Genomic DNA, 21,582 nt, shown 5'->3' with positions numbered 1-21,582 from the left:
TTTATGTAACCTTCTTTCTTCGAAAATTAATCAATATTGCCAGTTGCCATGAAGTGCATTATGTTTTGATAGGTTGTTCAAAGCGTGGATTCACATTGTTCAATACAATTCGGATTCCTGGATGCTACAGGAATCCGAATAAAGGCTCTTTACAGAAATAAAATGTTAGGGAAGTATAAAACGAACTACCATACTTATGTCAAAAAATTTATTTTTTTAAAGGATGACAATCAAACAACCATCAGTGAAAACGTGCCAACGAACATGTTTTGAAATGATGGAAAAGGACTTTATAATTGAAGATAGCAAAGGGTATTATTACAAACGAACATTAGTAGTAGACAAGAGAAATTATCATAAAATAACGATGCACCATATAAATGTCTGTACACAAATTAGAGAACTAGAATGAAAATGTTAACATTTAGTTCACATCGATGAGGTAGCACAGGATTGTTTTAGTCTGATTGAATGGGCTCTCCTGCAATTGAATTCATCTTATAACTATTGACAACTCCATTTAAAAAAACATTTTGCCTCATTTGGTCCTATGCTGGGCATTTCAAAACGTGGACCATCCCCAGGAAATGGATAAGCTGTCCCTCAGCTTCTGCTTTGTATTTGGATGACCATCACGGGACCCGTGGCTTGAAATCCGAGCTTCTGGAACACGGAGTTTGCCTCCACGTTGTCTTCTTTCGCCAGGAGATTGATTTCGGCTCCATTCTCCGCGAGTCGCTTCGACAGGGCCTTCACCATGATGGTCCCATATCCCCTCCTGCGGTATTCCTTCTCGGTGTAGAGCATCCCCAGGCCGTAATACACGTGTAGGATCCAGGATACAAGCCGAGAGTTCTTTTCCTCGAACAACCCGGCCGTCTCGTTCACCAGTATTGTGTCGTAGACGAGGGCGAGAGACGATGCGCTCGCGTAAGGCCACACGGAATTCACAGTGGAGGCGTGGCTCGGATCCAGCCTGGATATAGTGAATCCGGTGGGCACACTGGAGGAGAGAAAGATATCATGTTTTTTTTCCAACTACCCTATAGGCAGCCTTTTATTCCAGAGCACAGTGTCGCATCCAAAAATTATTTAATTATATAAGAAGATGCTATTTTGGTTTCATTAAACAAATAATTTTCTGCTCGGATTTTTATGAATAAGCGATTATCAATGCAACAATTTCAGGCGAATTTCAGGCCGGTCAAGGCGAATGATTTTTACTCTCTGAAATTGTTGCATTGAAATGCATATTAGCGGATGACTCCGTTAAAAGTCACTGTTGCGGCATCTCCCGCAGTTTCTGCCATTGCCATACGCACCCATCATTTTGTTATTCCCTAACAGGTCGTATATTCTTAACGGTCGGAACCTAGCTAGGAAAATTTAAAAAAATTGTCGTCTCTTTGGCTCTGAAGGACGTCGATTCTCATACGAAATGTTGCGCTCTGTTTTCATTTCAATTTCATTCCAAAGGAAGATTTGAAGCTTGCCATTAGATTTAAAGAAAGGGAAGGTGCGTTCCGAAAGTGATGCAGCTATCTTTTTAAACGTAATGTATTGAACAGATTTGCACAAACACTTAAAATTCTTCAAAGTACTGCCCTTCGGCCTCTATTCATTTTTACAGCGACTCTTCCATGACCGGTACGCCTTGGTCTTTTGGACGTCTGACAACACCTTGGGCAGGAGCTTGGCACACACTTACGTCATCGCTAAATCTTCAGTAACAATGCGAAACACAACAGTATAAGACAAGTACACTTCATTGGCAACCATCTTAATACTCAATCGACGGTAAGAGTACAACAATTGTCGAACACGAGCCACATTATTGTCGGTTTTGCTGTTTGACGGCCGTCCAGAGCGTTGCTCGTCGTGAAATTCTTCCCGGCCCTCCTTAAAGACCTTTAGCCACCTCGAAACCTGTGAGTAGGCAGAGTCCCCGTGAGCCTCACGAATCATTTTTTTAGTCTCCTCAAGAGATTTTTTCAGTTTAACACAAAACTCAGTAATCGCGTAACGTTGCTCGATCGTCGATTCAATTTTTTTCGTGACACGGTCGGCGCGCAGAGGTTTACAATAACTGACATCCCGCCACTTACCCAGCTTGGAGAGCACTGAGACCGGTTTCGCAACAAGGCTTAGACTTCAAGTTGTTCTATCCCACTTCGACCAATAAGAGCGGCGCGGGAAATTCAATTTTACTTTCGTAACGCAACCTGTATATCAGACGTCTTATCAGAGTTTCTTGCAACAGAAGAGTACCATGATGAATAAAATAATATGGTTTTCAATTGAATAGACAACCCATCATTTCGTTATTCCCTAACAGCTCCCACAATTTTTGGAGAAGCTTAAAAAACTATTGAAAAACATTGGCTCAAGCGTCTAAGAAATTCCGCCATATCCCCACGGAGATACGTTATCAGAACTATAGTAGCGAGCTATGTGAAATCAAAGTCTCCTTTTTGTTCACAGACCGAAATAAATGTTTAGTCGGAAAATTATGCTCCGGAAGACAAAAATGCGACATGGAACCGATTCCTGCATTGCCATGCCAGTAATTAATAACTTTGTCACCACCATATTCCCTCTAATGCCTTTCATTGATGCTAGAATTGCCTCCCCCGCCCCCTCCTCTTTCCCCTTCAGCCCTTCGTGCCCTTACGCCGACGGAGGCCAACCCTAGGGCTCAATGGCCTGCGGAGTTAATTCAGGCGCTCTATAAGGCACATGAAATTCACTCAGGGCATTAATAAAGGGGGCAATTTCCCTGTTCCCTGAGCACCGCCAGCGGTTTCCCACTAAGATCCGGTATCCAGCGAATTACACAGGTTGTGTGAAGCTGGGGGTGTGGTGAGTAAGGGCCACCGGGCCAAGTCCGCCAATCAGCAGCCCAAAAATCTACCTACTGGAATATCACGTCCCCTTAAAATCTTATTTGCCAAATATATAACTTTTAGGTTTGTACGAAAGTAATATATTATTATTATAGAAATATATTATATTAACATATTCTAAAATTAATGAACATTGGGCCATACAAGTATATTCACTAGAAAAAGTTGCCATTGACGGTTTACTACGAGCCTGCTTCACTTTTCGCCTCATTTCTACTGAGAACAGGAACATAGTATTTGCGGCTTCCTTTTTCTTCCCATTATTTGTATTATTACATTATACTACGTATTACTCGAAATATAACATTATTTAACACAAAATATTATTATATTGAAATAATTGCGTTAAAACAATCAAAAGTGAGAGATTATCCTATTTAAAGAGATTATTTTCCTTGAAAATCAAACTGTCATGTCTTATGAAAAAAGTACAATGTGAATTGGCACTTAGGAACATGAGAATAGTGATGGCTTCTAAAATAAGAAAATTAAGAAATCATTTTTTACATCAATATTCTTTCATCAATATAATGGCGAAATATACGAAAGTACGTGTCTGTATAAAAGATTAACCTTAAGGGCCTCAGGGAGATGTGTCAAACTTTTAGATGGGAAATGAATTGTTTACTCTTCATAAGTTACAATGATATGCAATTTAACGGAATACAAAACCATATTTGTAATATCCACAGTTCAAGAAGTACATTTTCAACTAAACCAATGAAATAATCTGAGGGCAAATTACTTGCTCGGAGACCTCTAGTACACATGACACTTCTTCGGGTGCTTCGTTGGGTGTTGTGAGTCGCTGCATTCTCCTGATTCATCATCAAAACAGTTCAACTTTAATACATAAACTTTTTTGCAGTTTTTCCGGCATTAATTCAAACCAATTCGGGACCATAAGTCAGCAATCCACGTTGAAAAAACTCACGACACATAAAAACCATAAAATCGTCAACAAGGAGACTCAAAGATTTGGCAGTAAGTTTTTAAGTGTCTTACGATTTGATAGCTTACTATATCTTTTCTCCGTGATTCCTAAAATACCCACCACATTTATCATCATAGCGATATAAAATTAATGTGTAATCTAATTAAACGAGAACTTACTCAACTTTGAATTTCTTGGCAGTCTCCGGGGGTAACCAATAAGAATTGAAAACAAAACTCCACGCCGCCGTAAATTCACCAGATATTATTTCGTGTTCCAGGTGGCCAAAAAACTCTTCCGGTACTCCAAAGTACACCATAGGTTGATTCTCCATCTTAATGATACCATTTTCACGTATAGCCGACAGGAGAAATGAACAGCTTTTATAGGGAGAGAAGATGAACGCCACATCTAATTTACCCTGAAATAGAAGTCAAACAAGTTACATTTTTCCTTCGAATTGCCAGTCAGAATTCATAAATTAACTTAAATTTCTTTGAATTTCTGTCTTGGAAAGTTCCAATCGCTTTTGCTATTCATTTTGATGCTCGGTGAACTAGTGAAAACGAGGAATAATTCAAAAGGTGTCTTCAAATATATCTAATTCTGAATGTATTTTTATTAATGACGTGCACTGTTTCCTGAATTTGCAAGAAAAGATCCTTTAATGTTACGATGTAGGAATTCAACAAGTTTATCGAGACAACTGAAAGTATTAAACTACATACTACACTCGTAGAATGACATCCATTGGAGCGAGTCCAGTATTGTTTCTATAAGTAAATGTTCAATACCGTTCGATTAAAGTGACGGCCAAGCTTGAATTCTTGGAACAAAACGAATGATTGTGGCAAATTAAATCTTAAGTTCTTTTTAAGAAAACTTTCGCAAGTGAACTCTGGCGCTTTGTTTCAACAAGAAAAAAGTGTTACGTTCACTTTCAAGTGTACGTTTTCATAACATTTTTTCGTAACGTTTCAAGCTTCCAAGTCTGAAGTGATGAGAAATTTGGATCGGAATTCAAAGGACTTTAACATTTTAGTCGACCGGTAACCAATGATTTATTAAATTACTGACTTTTAAATACTAACCTCCGCAGTAACAATGACGGAACTTCGCCATTGGATGTTTTTAGGACGATACATTTTCATTTCCACCTCGGGACATTTCGCACTCCACTTCATAATTCTTCGAATGGAATTGAGAATCTGAAAGGGAACACCATCACGATTAGTCTGACGTGCACAGTTGATTATTTCTTTCCCCTTCTAAAAAGGACGTCGCCGCCTTCATGAGAGCCGGAGGTAGGGCAGATGGGGCCTTAGGGAGGGGCCATGCACGAAGAGCTCACGTATATAGAGTCCTTTCCTTCCTTAGCCATCTCCGCCAGGACCATGGGAATCTTATCCTCCCCCACGTCCTCCCAATCCGCCGTCTCCGTCGCCTCATTCCCATCGACAAAATTCTCCATCACGAGTCGCCGCACTGCGGGGATGGGCGCCTGACTTCCGACTGATGCGAGCACTTTCGCGCGCTCTGATTTAATCGGTCTTAATCGACGTCCTTGCTTGTTCTTTTTGTTTCATCTCCCTGGTTACGCACTAATGCATCACACCCCCAGTTACCAGTTAGTCAAATGATGTAGATACAGGCATGCCCGGGGTTGGGGAGATCACGATTTCCTGACCTCCACTCACCCCCAATAAGACGGGATCTGAACTGCCGCTATTCAGTCTAGGAAACTCAGAGGAATTAGCCTTGGTCCTCTCATGTATCGATCGCCTTGTATTGTTGAAAGCAATTTGAAAAAATGAGGCGCTATGCATTATCTCTATGAAGCGAATTTTAAGGTTGGTCGGTAATTTGGGAGCAATGGGTTGGATTGCCGTAAAAGCTGTACCTGGACCCTACCGTATCCTACCAGTTTTTCGCAAGGAGTTTTAGGGACGTAAAAGTTAGGATGTCCAACTTTTTGAAAGAAGCTTGAAATACTCTCTGACATGTCCAAGTATTTTTATACTTGTAAAAAAATCCAAGAGTAAAAATTAGTTTTAATTCACATTTGTAATGACGATGATGTATTTTTAATGTGAATTAAAATTAATTCTTATTCTTAGATTTTTTATTGGTAATGAAAACTTTTTATTTTTTTTAAATATTGGTCATGTCAGAGGAGATTTACAGCTTAATATTTTCAATCAGTATATTTCCTTTGTGGATAGAATTTAACTCAAGACACTTTAACTTAAGACAAGACTCAAGACATACATATTCACATTCAAAACTATTTATTTGGGACAGAATAATAGGTTTCTCCTATCCGGAATTGCAAATAACTATGACTCCGTCCAAGGCTAAGTAATAATACGAAAAAAACGAAATTGTCCTGATTCATAAATGTAAAACTAAGTTTGATTTTTATATCTGAAATATACGCAAATGAAAGACACTGAAAGAATAGTTTAAGAAACAGGTCCAACGGGACGCATTGGATTCTTTCTTAGAAAACATGAAGTCTTGCGAAATGGATTTTATACTTTGGATATACTAACAAAAAGTATTGCAGCCAAAATTATTGCTTGATTAAACTAACTAAATTAATTCACGCTAGAAAAGTTAAATTTTCAATTTTTTCGATTGAATGGAATTCCAGAAAATGTTTAACACAGCATCCGGGTATGGAACCATATATTGTGCAATTCATTCTTCACTCAGCAGTAGAATCTATTGACTTCATAACATGATGCGGTCACTTTTGGCCCAGCTCATATTTTTTTATTAATTTATCAAAATTGACCCCAAAGTTTCCTAACCTTTATTAGTTTGTGCACCAAAATTTGTACTCGACGAATGAAGATTCGAATCATTTTTTCAAGAGAACCATCAAAGGCATTTTACTGCTGGTATTATGACTAATATTCAGACTCAAGGCAGACCGACTCCCTTATCCCTCCAAATGATTTTTTCGGACATTATGGCTTCTCATAGCGTTTAAAAAAAAGTTAATTCTGGGTTCAGACGATGGTGGCTATTTTTGCGGTGTATCGTCACGAAGAACTTCAATCCTTCATTTTGACAATTTCAACAAGCAATCGATGATTTTTATTTCCATGAGAAGCTATGTGTACACTAAGTAACTTCTTAGGTGCTGGAATATTCATTCAGTTTGCCTCCTACGGTTACAAAACCAGCCTATGCACCATGCAATTATTAACATTAAACTGTCTCCGAGGTCGAGATATGATGACGGTCATTGCAGGGTCCGTATGTATGATGATATGTCCCTATGTAAGATACAGGTAATCTTTATTAGCAGAAGGCCAACGGGCTAGCGTAGGTTTCTGATGGATCCTGATGATACACACAACTGTGCCAGTGAGTCCTAAATTGCATGAATCAAAATATCCTTAAAATCCATGCAAAATATTATAATAACTCATTATTTAGATGTACATACGTTATACCACCCGTAATTCCATCTAAAATACCTATTCTCTTCCTCGCTCTGCTTTTCCAGCATTCGCCCCTCTATCACCGTCTTTATTATCTTATTACCTCGCAGTATCTTGGTATTAGTTGCAATATTTAACCTTTTGGACAAATTTCGGAGCCGTTGAGAATGAAATATACATGTGGTGAAACATGGGGGCTGTCAAATGCCATTATTTTCGAATATATATTATCATGGGCACACAGTGGAACAAGGATCAGCAATCGGGTAGAATCCGAACAAAAAAGTGTTCCAGTTGACCCCTAGTCCTTACCCAAACCTATGTAAACCAGCGACCCAAAAATATGAATGGGTTCTTGCACATAGTGTGTGGGACCATCTAAAGTGAAATATACATGCAGGAAGGGATGAACATTTAACTTGAAGAAAAATCCGTAGGAGCATTAAAATAAAATAATCCACTGGGTACACCATTTTGGTATACTATTTTAATCATCTTAATATAGACCTCTCACCTCCATTCACACACCAATGGGTGATCTAACACATAGCTTTGGGGATGAACAAAATGACGGAATAAATTACATGAGTATTCTCTCATATTGATAAATATGAGAAATATATATGTATAATAAAAACATAAAACCATAAACACAGTAATCAACCCGAAAGTCGGTTTTGTAGGTGTTGGTAGAGTTCGCCCAGCACTAAGCCCGACGGCGTGTGAAATTCACGCATCAGGGTAGGGAGGCCAGTTCCTTTCCCTGTACCGGTTATGGTTTCCCAGGAAGATCTGGTACCCGAGAAATCATATAGCTTGGTTGGAGCTGCAGGTGCCCAGAGACTAGCCCGGGAATCGACCCGGGCCCTCCCGGTCAGTAGTCCAACGCTCTACCCCCTGGACTACCGCGACCTACATTTATGATATATATATATATATATATATATATATATATATATATATATATATACACACACACACACATATACATATACACACACACATAAAACTCTTGGAGAAAGTATGAAATGGATGACACTAACTACTAACGCAAATACACACACACATATACATGTATATGTGTGTGTTTATTTAACGTATTCATACACAACGCGGGCACCCACACATTAGCGGCTATTCCTGACTTCGCCGGACCAATTGATCTGTGCCGCCGTAACTGGATTCACTTCGTATTATAGGTCATTTTATGTACCATTGTAAGGTGGTAGTACGAGTTAGTAAAAGTAAAAATTACATAATTCTTCAATTAGTAAGCGATACAATAGAATGCAATGCCTATACCAACTAGACTAATAGTCATAGTGTTTTCAACGCTCAAAGATTTTTGGATTGAAACAAAAATTTCAATGCCGTAGAACATGGCACAATGTTGAGTGCAAGATCCAAGAACTGTATTTTGAGATTCGTGTGGATACATAAACTTTCCTTACTGTAAGAATTTTTAGGAATAAAGCATGTAACCAACCTCTGAAGATTAATAAGTAACCCTAGTTACTAGGAGTAACCAACATACATTTCATAAAAGCTTCCCTCTCAATCTTCAATCTCAATTATGAAATCTGGTTGAAAATTGAATTTGAATAAAAGTCACATCGAATTTCATACTATTCCTCGTTAGCTGAAGTTGCCTGAAATCTTTTCATTACTCGTTCTTCCGGATTAATGTTATCATCATAGTTCACAGTTCAAAATTGATAAAATATGATACAGGGTACAGTTTCTTTACCCGCCGATGGAGTTGCGAAAGAAATTGTTGCCACATGGTTGAAACTCTTCAAGTTACATCGTCAGGAAAATGAATAAAAATAATAATCTGTGTAAAATAGGGGTCAGAGATTTGGGATATGACATCTAACGGACGTTTCTACTAATATATCGTCAACATTGCTGAATACGTAACGTGCCCCACGTGACGTACTCGTGTTGCAGAATGCACGAGACACGAGCTAGTGGCATTCATGTTCCGAAATCCGGGAGACGCGAGATGCCGCGTTCGGGGATGCATGAGTTACACACAATATTTTATTTATTTATAAGTACCGTGCAAGCTACCACTAGGGTGTGTGGCAGGGGGTGATTACACGGCAGAATTCTCATGACTCAAAATACTTTTATCGCAAGCGCGGTCGGGCAACGATATTCTGATCCTTAACGTTCGTGGGAAAAATAACAGCTTAAATCTATCTGTTTTACGTTTGATCTCTCTAGCTATATTAACTCGGTATCTCTTAGCGAAATAAAATGAGGCTAATAATATATTTCCAACATCATTGCCAAAGAGACATAATTCCAATTTATGCTAGAGATATAATCTTTAATTTAACCTTCTCTCCAGGAGTGATCCCCAACCTAGCTCTCCTAATAATTTTGATATGCCACTCGTATAATAATAACAACGTTGTACAAATCTAAGGCCTCTATGCTGCACGCGAACCAATACGGCTATAAATCCAATTTCATGAGGATCCCAAGTACTAGCAGCATATTCTAAATTAGATCTAACTTGAGAAGGAAAACATTTCTCTTTACCATTTTCATCACATTTGCAAAACTCTTCTAGTAAATTCTAATTTTTGGTTAGCTTGATCACATATTCCCCGCGTAATTTTCATCCAGGAGAGATTGTCAGTGAGGATAATACCCAAATATTTCATTGAGTTAACACTTTCCATTTCGGTATTCCTGATGTAGCAGGCGTTCATGAGGGAATTACTCTTATTCCAAAATATTTTAAAGCTACGTTATCCTCACGATGACAGATATCTCTGTGAATCACTGCATCGTCGGCAAATTAATGCATCTTAATCTTGTCCACGGATTTAATGTCGTTAACGTAAAGATGGAATAAAAGATGTCCGATTACTCTTCCCTGGGGAACACCTGAAGTAACTTCTACTGCATTTGAGCTAACTCCATGCATGACAACTCTTTGTAGCCGACCATTTAAAAAGTCTTTAATCCAGCCCAGGATATTTTTATATATGCCTGTAGGCTTCTAGCTTTGCGAGTAGTTTACTGTAAAGTACTTCGTCAGAAGCTTTTTTAAAATCTAGAAAAACCGCATCCGCTGGAACATTCCCTAACCAAGGATATCACGAGCAAAAAGCGCAAGTTGTCTCTCGCAGGAGCTACCCTTTCGGAAACCGAGCTGATTTTTCATTGATACTCCTAATTATCGAGGTGTCTCCCTAACGACCAATAATATGTCCCAATGTTCAGAGGTCGAAAATTAGCGACGTTCATACTGGCCCCTGGTGGATCAACATCCACTCTTAATGTTTGCTTATGCCCCACGGGGACACAGTGGGGTCGGGTCAATAAAATTAGGCCAAATATGAAGGAAGGTCTTATAATTTTAAATTTAAAATTGGTATCAATGTGTTTCCGAGGCCACCCAATACAAATTTGTTTTCAAAATTTGAAATAAAAAAACAATGTTGGACGATACATGGTGAATTCAATACTTTTTCTCCGTTATTCGGGTACTGCACGACTAGGGTAGGGGAAAACATGTGGATATAGTATGTCGATTAAATGAATAAAATTACTTATTTATCATAATTACATGAATGCACGTAATTACTATTATTTTCAGATTAAAATATTTAATATGTACTCAAATGCATACATGCATGCGCACAATAATGTTCAAATAACACTAGAGGGTCTGTCCTCAAAATAAGTTTAATAAATCTGGGGAAAAAGTTTTGCAGATTTAAATACAAATCACTTAAAGTCTTCAACATTTGAATTTGAAACCTTCGCCAGTCGCGGCACTCTTCCGGGAAGCTGTCGACGGGAACTTTAGCCACCTTGTCACAGCTTCTTTGACGTTACCCAGCGTTCCGAAATGGGTGCCTTACAAGCTCCTTTTTATTCTTAGGACCAAAAGGAAGTCCGGCGGTGCCCCATCGGCTGCTGTAGGTCACTTTCACAGCTGTCCAAGAGATCACGAGAGATTGTCACGCAAGCAATCTTCTGATCTTCCGACAGCACCTTGGGGACCTTCTTGGCACCCATCTTACTCATGACTAAATCTTTTGTAAATTCTCTATGGCTTTCAGAATATTGCACTCTTATGCTAACATTCTAACACCCAGGCGTCGATCGGAATTTATCATGTCTCTCACTTTTAGCACATTTTATTTGCACTCTGCCGTTGACAGATGTCGAGAGCGTTCTATGTAGTCAACCTACTCTCCACCATCCCGATACATCTTATAACGAAGAAAACCATTCCTTGGGACAGCACTAACGCTATGAGACATGGATAATGTTCACGATGAATTAATAGGTTTTAATCAAATGAAAACGATGCACAGTATAGAGACCTTACTCCATAATTTTTAGGTGCCTACTCTTCGGTCTCCATCCGCACCTGTAGAGTCTGAGACATGTACAGGCTGCGGGTTAGTCTACAATCTCTCCTATCCGTTCCTATTTTCCGCAATATGTTCATTAATTCTATTCACTCTATCAAGCGTTATTTAAATTCTACGAAACGGGCAAATGTATCCTTATTTTATTCTATGTTCCTTTCTGTCAGTGACCTCATGGCATATATGGCATCACTTGTACATCTCCCCTTTCTGAACTCAAACTAATTATCCCCTGAGTAATCATTTGCCCTGCTCTCCATGCTCTACTTTATTATCCGGTGGACCACTTTGACTGCGTGAGAAATCAAATTTATAGCTCGGTAGTCCTCACAGATGGCTGTTTTTCCCTTTTTTGTGAACTAGGAACTACACTGTTATGATCAATTTTTCCGACCATATTCCTCTCTCATACATGCCACAAATTAGTCCATAAAATCTCTCCCTCCCACCTTTCCCTAAATCTTGAAGTGGTTCCCCGGGAATTTTGTCTATTCCCACCTGTCCATTTGATTTCTATTCTTATACTGTCTTTCCTATCTTAACATCGAGTGCGCCTGGACCTAAACTATTTCCATTCACGTCATATTCTCTTTCTATGCCTTAACTTGTCCTAATGTCTATGCCATAAAGTTCTTCTATGCATTCCTTAGTCGCCTTATTGGTTCCCCGCCTCAGTTTTTTTAGTTAGCACTTTCTACTTCCTTCTACCATACTCCAAGTTAATATTCTTCTATTTTCTTCTATCGTATGCCTCTCTAATCATCTCGTCTGTAATCGTCTCTATCTTCTATCGTATGTCTTTCTAATCATCTCGTCGGTAAACAAGGGATTAAAATCCCTTTTTTATTTACTATTGCTACAGTTTCTTTTGCAGCTTATGATATCCCATTTTGATACACGAGTATATTACGAGTATAGTACCTGACCTTTGATATACGAGAATTTTCCTCTACAGCGCCCATCTCCCTGTCTAAACCCATAATTTTCTCAACAACCTGATACTCCTTCCTTGTCATTCCGGATAAAGCTTCCAAATTCTATTTCCCAAGCCGTCTTTCATGTTTCATCTTATCGAATGGGACGCTTTACTTCAATAATACTCAATTATGGTCTGGGCCCACATCACATTCCGGAAAACTATGACTTAAGCACGCTGTTCCTAAATCTGTGCCTAACAAATTATATTGTCTGACCGATATGGCAATGAATCCATGGGCATATATACCTCGTCTCTTGCGATATTTAAAAAAGTGCTAGGTATAATTTAACCCAGTCTTCTGCAGAACTAGATCTACTGCGTTCTCCCCTCTGCCATTTCTTATTCCCAAACCGTAGTACCCTACCTCGCTGATCTCTCCCTTCACCCATAGTCGCTTACCAATTTACTATCACTATCGAATGTTTAATTCCTGAAACACTCCCTGTTATACCCTCTAACTTAACATGTACCCTGTCGAATTCTTCTTCCCTATGATTGCCTGGTCGCATGTATACCTGAACAATAATCAAGTTCATTGGTTCAGCTTTTAATTTTACTAGTAATATTCTATCAGTCGCTTGCTCAATGTTTCTTGCGTCTATTCATGCCTTTTTGTTCAATATTATTTCCAATTCTCAATGGCTTTCTTCCCTTCTGCTGTATATTACTCGGTAACTATCACTCCAGTAATCCACGCTTTCCTTCCATCACACCATGCACAGCCCTAAAATATCTATATTTCCTTTCTCCATCTCATGCATTATATTTTCTAATTATTCTGTCCACAACATCGACCCAGCATTCTAAGTCCCTATTTCGACTATCTCGGTCCTATTCTGTGCTGCTGTAGTCTCTTTCGTTCGTTTTCATTTGCAGGTGTAGAATTCCGATTTTTTAATGCCCTGATCTACATGCACGTCTAAATATAAAACTAAAAACCTCCACAAGAGCATGTGGCGGTCTTTACATCCGTGGTGACATCCATTGGTGATTTCATCACGAATGATCATTGGGTAAATTTTAGTTTGAAGTAGTTTGAATGGTTTTTAAGTTTTTCTTATCTTTCTGTGATCGCGATGGTGGACGAAAAAGTGGATGCCATACATCGATTTTTCCCAGCAGGTAATTTATGGTAACGAATGATGACACATTCAATATCCGCAACACCTCTCAATTTACGAAGTACCTACATCCTAGGAGAAGGTCTAAATGGAATTTGTAGCGTCAAAGTTATTTTCTAGCTTTCTTAGTTTAATGTATTGCCATACTACCATTTTAAAATCTTTGACGTGAACCAACCCACAGACCTTCTCCATATCGATTACACGAGTGGTGTCTTTCTTCTTCTCAGGTCGTCGTAACTTATTGATATGGCACTAAATTTTCAATTCAGCATTGCGTGTTGATTCCATCATTATCATAGTCAAACTGAAAATGTTGTAATTTGCAAAGTTTACCACCGACTCAATACTGAAGTCCAATCAGTGAAACTTATGAGAAATATTCTATAAACATTAGCCCAACAATATAGCATAAAATAAAATGTTTACACAATAACCTACGTGGATCAACAAGCTTATGATACTTTTTCATAAAACAACCCTCTTATACTAAACACAGCGATCCGCCACAGAGCCGTGCGGTGGGGTGTATTAGGACAAACAATCTTCCACAGCAATTTACTCTTTTTAGGGCACGATGCTCAATGTCTTCTGTAAACGAAAATAATATTTCTTAAACTGCTGGGAAACTGTATGATTAGCGCACGAGCATTTATGGTATGCCAGAATTGCAGCTACGCCTTTGTCATTATGTATGGGCATGATGCTGATAAGTTATATAATTGTTAATTTGTTCACTAACCATGTTTACTGAGAAGGTTCAAGGGGCACGCAATGAAGTGTACATCTTCATTGCTCGCCCATGTAACTCTACTATATTTTGTGAATATAAATCACGAACATTTTCTAGGAATTCATTTATGTGAATGTATTCGAAAGAAATTCATTAACACGAGATACTAAAACGATCATTGGCAACTCTTCACCCCCAGAAATATGAGGTATACTCCAATTTTAGTGCCATTGCTCTGTTCTAATAAAGAAAAATTGCATTGATAACCTTTTGATGGCAATGAAGTGTAGAGGAATATTAATCTTTTTAAATTTACATGCTGCTCTCGATGAAATTAATGATGAAACGGATATTAAATCCTATTAATCCTCCAAAAATGTGTTGAATTTGGATATCTAGAAATTCAAGAGCGAAATGGAATGATGTCAGCAAGATAGGCAAAGAACATCCAATGTTCCACTTAAGTAAAGGGGCTTTTTACAGATCCTTGGTGAGCAACAAAGTATCTAATTTGAACTGCTAAATGTAAAATTGTCACAAGCATTCTCTGATAAGCATCAATCGAGAAAAAACGGACCCATTTTTGCCGATCTTAACAGATCTTCTTCCTGTCTCTTTTTCTGACTGATCCTGGTAGGTTTTGTGCCGATCAACAACCCTTACTTCCCTTGCCAAATAAGTAGATATTGTTTAGATGTAATTGCACCCTTTCCCGCATTGTGTTTTCCATTCTGGGAAGACAGCCTTTCTTTCAGAAGAAGCACACGAACTTACATCTGAAAGTAGAGCAATAGAAATTATATATTTCAACAGATTTTTGTTTGCATTTGCGGGTCAGAAACTACTTACATCCATCCATTCTGCGTATTCTATTCATTATAAATTGACCTCGCCATCTATTCATGTACATACATCTAATATACGTTGAAGAAGGGTCTTAAATCAATGGCTGTTTTTAAAAGAATAATCTTCGCCTTCTACTTTTGATTTTCCCGAATTGAGGTTCGGAACTAATCCTAACCCGAATTTGTAAATTTAAATTACCATTGGGTTTATGATTAGCATTAAATGCTCTCCACCGTCATCTATCACACCAACTTTAGGGTTAATAAAATGCTGAGAATTTTTTAAAACTATTTACCGCACAATGCATTTCCGTCAATTCACTGCAATAAACCAAAGGCTATTCTATTTGTTGATAGGAGAGTCCATTTGAACTAAATCATAAGGAGTGGAATTAACGCATCGAGGGTTGGTGGCCAGTTTCTTTGTGCCAACATGCGTTTGTTGATAGGAGAGTCCATTTGAACTAAATCATAAGGAGTGGAATTAACGCATCGAGGGTTGGTGGCCAGTTTCTTTGTGCCAACATGCGTTTGACAACAACGAAGTTCTGAAAGGCAGGTAACTGCGAAGTCACGATCTTTGGATTTCAGATTGAACTCTTTGAAAGTATTACTAGAGAATTGGACTCACGATTCTCCGGTCGGGAGCCTAGTTCTCTAGACCAGGGGTTCAAGTCTGTTACTTATCTCTCCTGGAGAAACATTAAAAAGTTTTGTAAAAGAATATCTTCAGATGCTCGTCCGTAACCGAGCTAAATAACTTTTTATGCCAACCAGAAACGAATAAAAGTCGTGTGGAGTGTATGCAAAATTGTAATTACGAACTGCACCGTAATGGAAAAGAGCTGACGTAATTTTATTAACCAATGAAACACTTCGTATCATCTTAGTAGCGGGAAAAGCAATCTACTTTAGATTGTTTTTCGTAGAACTTCATGTGTAAAACAGATTTTACGAGTGGGAAAATATGAAGACAGTAATGGAAATGTAAGTTAAGAAAATAAAGCTCATTTTCTGCGCTAAGCTGTTCATAATTATGATATCATGAAATGATCATACACCTTCAAGTGAGGGAAGCGCTCGAAAGGCCAGCATTAATCATTGGCAGATGCCAACGATGATCAATTTATGTCGGAAAACATACCATTTGCAAGAGGGCAGTTTGAAGGAATGAGAGGGAAGGCAGGTTTAAAGGATAAATGGAAGAGGTTGGCGCTGCCACCAAATAGCCTAAGGATGTGGCACTTTGGATGAGAGTACGTGATTTGCCATTCACTAATGTTTTATTATTGTAATTCGAGCACTTTTTAAAAACTTCTCTGGTACATTTTTAGACATGGAAAGATCTTAAGGCCAAAAAGGGACAAACTGAATGTGGCCAGATCTAGGACTGTGAATATAGAGATATGAAAACATTGTTATGATCTGTACATTATTTACCTCTTTTCTTGCCATTTTCAAATTCTTTTTCACTGAAAAAATATTAGTTTTCCTTCTGTAGATCAGTATGTTACTGCTGAAGAGCAAATAATATCCATCATTGAAGGAGAGAAAAGTCAGCCTCTCCAACAGACTACCGAGTTAGCTGTTCCACTGATCGACTGTTGCTATATGTATTTTATGATATATTTGACATTTTCTTTGATATTTAATATTACATGTTTTCCACAGGTTCCATGAGGCAATTTCATACAGGGAGACATTGATGTATGCAAACTTAATATTCATCATTAAATATCTTTAAAAATGTAAACGGATATACATATCAACAGTACCTATGTCTTACCATTTGGGGAAGAGTCAACCCAAGCTGTACTCTTATAAATGAGCCAAGGATGGGTGAGGGAAATTAGAGAGGAAAGATAAAGTAATTCAATAGCACTCCATTTGTACTTCTCAACAATTGTCCTCCCCATAGTATCATATTTCCCCAATTTGGTCCATCTCATCTCCAACTAATCTAAAATCCCTCGACTACATCTCTCACTTCTTTGCCAAAATAGTGAAATACCGAGTCTCACATTTCCGCAATATGTCCTCAAATGCTGTTTTGTCTTCTTTATCCAGTTCTAGTTCCCAAAACTGCAGGCTTAAAACTGATTTAAAACTCCTCCACAATGCCCTAAACTCGACTATTGATTGACCTCTCTCTCTCTTCAACCTCAGAATACCAACTCGATTCACCCACACCCTACTCCATCTGCCTATTCCTAGAATATCTCTCACTAAGCGCTAACCTATATTTCACCTCTTTTCCCTTCTAAATTCACTCCCTCACAATGTCGATCCTTTTAATTTAACATGCAACAATTTCACCACCCAAGCTTTATCCCACTTTTCAACAAATTAAATTTTTACCCTGTCCATATTCGGTTCTCGTTGTTTATTGTTATGCTGTTATTGTATTTTGTCCTCTTTCATGTTTGTTATATTTTTCACTGTAAATTGGCACTACTGCTGTATGCAAATAATGTTTTAAAATAAATAAATAACTCAAATAAAATTAAATAGTATGGTTCAAAACAGAAAATGGTTGAAACCAAAATATGATAACAAAAACCACTCTGGCTAAGGTGTACTAGATAGCATTGATCCTTGCCCTTATCAAACACTCACTAGTCAGGGGGTTAGTTTAATACTTCTGATGTTAATGAGTTAAATACTTTCCCATGGCTTTAATTACTTTTTGGTTGAAATTACCCGATGAATCAATTGAAGCTATGGCAGCTAGTGAGGATAAGCTAGAACATATGATAACTGGTCCTTAATTACCAGATATTACTCTTCTGCCATTGTAACAAATCTCTGCTTACCAAAAGAGGAGCTTATTATAATGATTACAGAAACTTTGACCTTCCTAATACCATGTCCCTTTTACATGCATTCAGGAAGAGTGGAACCTTCCCAGTGTAAGTAAATAATGAAGTGATGATGGATTAGTGAATGGGAATAAATATATTCTGGTGGAAACTCATTATGAACTCCAATTTAAGCAAATATGAATGGTATTCAGGAGGTATGAATGTATTACTTGGTGAAAGAGTAAGTATTGCTAATAGGTGTATTTCTAGCTTACCTTACCTTTTAATGTAATAATAAGCAAAAAACATGTTCATATAATCTCATTTTTTTGGTTATTCAAACAAAGAAATGTGTTCAAGGTTCCAATAGCTATAATATATGTGCACTGGAATGCACTTGACATAGATTCTCCATGGTGCAATACAATCAATAGACTGAAGTGTATTCCTTCACTCTAAAGGTTAGATTCCTGCCCCTTGGAGTGTGGCTGCTTTGCTGAAGAGGACGCATGCTGCAATACAATAGTCGGAGAATCGTCTCAACATGATAATGGAGGTGACAACGTATCTGTATCTAATTAATATTTTCTAGGCAAAGTTTTTCATTTAGTCGGAGCATACTTAACAAAATGAAAAAGAATTACCCAAAATTCCATTCCCCACTGATTCATTAATTTGGTACAGTCCTTGATATTTGGCACAATATTTTGACTTACTGTTTTATTTTTGATTCAACTTTCTGACAACTTTAAATGTTCAGAATATAGCAGCAAGTTTCATCAAACTTGCAGAAGGCTTGGAAAAGATTACGGAAGTTATCTGTCTGGGATGGGAGCATTCCACAGCAGTCTCGGAGAGGATTGCACTCTCTGTGGAAAGTAGGGAATAATTACCATATTGCTCCCTCTAGATTTAAAGTATGAATGAAATTCCAAAAGTTTTATTTTTATGGAATTTTTGGAGGATAACTGTAATGTATTATGCTAAATAATAATTTAAAATTCATTTTCCAGAACTTTCATCACAGATGCAGAAATCATTTTCATCATTTGCTGCACATTTTCAATAAAACAGGGATTCTGCTTGAAGACACAATTGTTCAAGTACTTTCTGTCCAACTTCAATCACACGGATAAACCTAAAAATTTTTATGAACCTTAAAAGTTTAATCTCAAGACCTTTTTGAAAGTAAATAGTATTTAAATTGAATTAGCAAATGCCTAATAATCACAGTTTTTAAATCCTTTGCCCCATAGTAATCTCAATCATGCATTCACCAAATGATTAAGGAGCTACTTTTCTGTCCATGGAATCAATACATTGTAAACTGTAGCTCCTCTTGAACTGGTACATGTGTGTCACCATTTGTGGAAGCTTCAAAATCTTTGATCCGTATTCATAGAGAAGAGTCTAATGGTAAATATTAAGAAAGCCCCCATCACCCATTTGTGAGGGCTCAGTTCATTTCCCAAGTTAGCCCTACAGTATGGTGGTATAGCAGGATCACCAAAAGCAGGTAGGAATGGAGTCGGAGGAGGATGCTGCTATTCGCCATGGATAACCTTTGATACCCCTGATTCGATAACCTTTCGATCCCTTGGCCATAACAAAAACCTGTGAGAGAGAAATGCATTATTCTACGCTAATAAACACTTTTGTTAGTTCGTGAGAGCAGGGATTAATTTCAAATATCTTTCAAGAAAAAAGTAATAAAATGAGCCGTATGGTGAATAGCCATATTTACAAAATATATAAAAATTTTCATCTATTAAGCATTGAAAGAATCCTGAAAATGAACAATTACTTAATGGAGTATTATATACATTTTCCTTAAATTCCAAATGAACATTAAAACAAAAAGAGGATAACTTGGGCAAAATATCTTCCAATTATATCAGCAAGATTCCTCTGAGCAGCTTCTCTTGCTTCATTCCCTTCCTCAACCTGGGCAGGCTTAGCATTTTAGGCACAGGCATTCTGAATGGAAAAACCTTAAAGATTTCAACGTCAAACCATAAAACTATTGGCAGTATGCTGATGTTAAGCATATGCGGAAAAGACTCCTAGTATCCTCATTATGTAACACATAAATGTTGACATATTGCAACACATTGTTTCCTTACTTCTAGTGAATCATTATGTTATGCAAAATTACACACGAGGTAATAATTTTGCATGCCTGTTGAGGCTGGTAATGCAGAACATGGTCCCTATGCAAGCACCTCCAGCGTGCTTCATGGAGGCCATATGCTCTTTCTATAACAGCCCTTGAATAGCAGTATGCAGCTGTACCTTCAGCAGCATGAGGGAGAGGGGTTAACAGCCACCACTGCTCAAGGGGAATATCCCGAATCTCCTAGCGTTTGTGGAATGAAACTTTTAATTATCATTTAAGGTAAAGTGGTGTTGGCCCAAAGAGAAAGATTGAATAAGCTGAATCAATGAAAATAGCCATTATTGCATTTTCCCTTTTCAAATTTGTAATACTTAACCAATCAAGTAAAATTTCCCCATCCTTTATGATGACCCTGGCATTCCTCCAAGTCCAGCTAAACTGGTCATGCACTGTGCCGAGGGAGGCAGTCATATCCATGATTTTAATTTCATTTGTCGCATATCTGAAATAAAGTCGAGGTAAGACATGCCATAATTAAATTACATTCGAAATCTAATTATCTTTCAATGAAATTTTCAATAATGGCCATGGAAAATTATTTAAGTGTTGCATTCCAATTCCAAATGGCAGGGATTCAGAATTACATCATTCATATAGAAAGGCTCATTACCATTTGCACATTTACTGAGTAAAATCCTTTGTGGTTTTTGTACGACTCCTCATGCTATATTGGAGTCGCTAAGGCAATGTGTGTGCAATTTATAGCCCCAATAATGCCGGGAAATCCGATAATGGGTAGAAATCTATATTAAGTTTGACTAAAATGCAAGCAGTACTGTATGTTTTTATCTACTTTAAGTAAGGCATTTTGGTGCCTCTCATTCTTGCATTCTGCAATGGACCTTCATTAGAATTTTGATCCAATGGTGATGGCATCTGAAACATCCCTGATGCACCTAGATGCCAACTCCTGGCTCACGCCAAGAAGAAATCTTGGCCAATATCCCGCTGGTACCCATCTGCTGCATAAAATCGCAAAGCAACTGACACCTTAAATGGAAAGTCCATTGACATAGCGGGGTGACTGTTAAAAATTAATTGCCAAGTATTGCAAAAAAATGACCTAATATTGGAATAAGACAAGAATGATTCAATCTAATTTATGATAAAACTGATTTTTCTCAGAATGGTAACAATAACATTTGTTTGGGATAAAAGCAAATATAACCACAGGTACCTGTATTAGAAAAAATATCATATGCCATGCACCAAAAAGTTTTAAAATATTTTCGCTGGGC

The 21,582-nt window shown here is 37.8% G+C and overlaps 1 protein-coding gene across 1 annotated transcript; it reads right to left on the bottom strand.

Annotated features, from left to right (window-relative positions):
• Positions 1-259: 259 nt before the first annotated feature.
• Positions 260-5,311, bottom strand: LOC139700219 (uncharacterized). The gene is made up of 4 exons (XM_071598840.1): positions 5,189-5,311; positions 4,929-5,045; positions 4,017-4,258; positions 260-1,003 (listed from the first exon to the last, which is right to left on the bottom strand). Exons 1-4 carry the CDS (start codon positions 5,306-5,308, stop codon positions 604-606), a joined length of 879 nt encoding a protein of 292 aa, XP_071454941.1. The 5' UTR covers positions 5,309-5,311; the 3' UTR covers positions 260-603.
• Positions 5,312-21,582: the final 16,271 nt, after the last annotated feature.

The sequence above is a fragment of the Hetaerina americana genome, unplaced genomic scaffold (genome assembly GCF_022747635.1).
Source record: "Hetaerina americana unplaced genomic scaffold, ioHetAmer1.1.p SCAF_1, whole genome shotgun sequence".
Taxonomy (NCBI): Eukaryota; Metazoa; Arthropoda; class Insecta; order Odonata; family Calopterygidae; genus Hetaerina; species Hetaerina americana.
Note: the sequence above shows the minus strand (reverse complement) of the source record. Positions and strands in the feature narration are given on the sequence as shown.

Excerpts from the sequence above, each read along its gene's own strand:
- LOC139700219 (XM_071598840.1), bottom strand. The coding sequence starts at position 5,308 with ATGGAGAATTTTGTCGATGGGAATGAGGCGACGGAGACGGCGGATTGG. Across the intron at positions 5,046-5,188 it reads AAGGAAAGGACTCTATATAC|ATTCTCAATTCCATTCGAAG; the intron begins GTGAGCTCTTCG and ends GTTCCCTTTCAG. Across the intron at positions 4,259-4,928 it reads CCGTCATTGTTACTGCGGAG|GGTAAATTAGATGTGGCGTT; the intron begins GTTAGTATTTAA and ends CTTCTATTTCAG.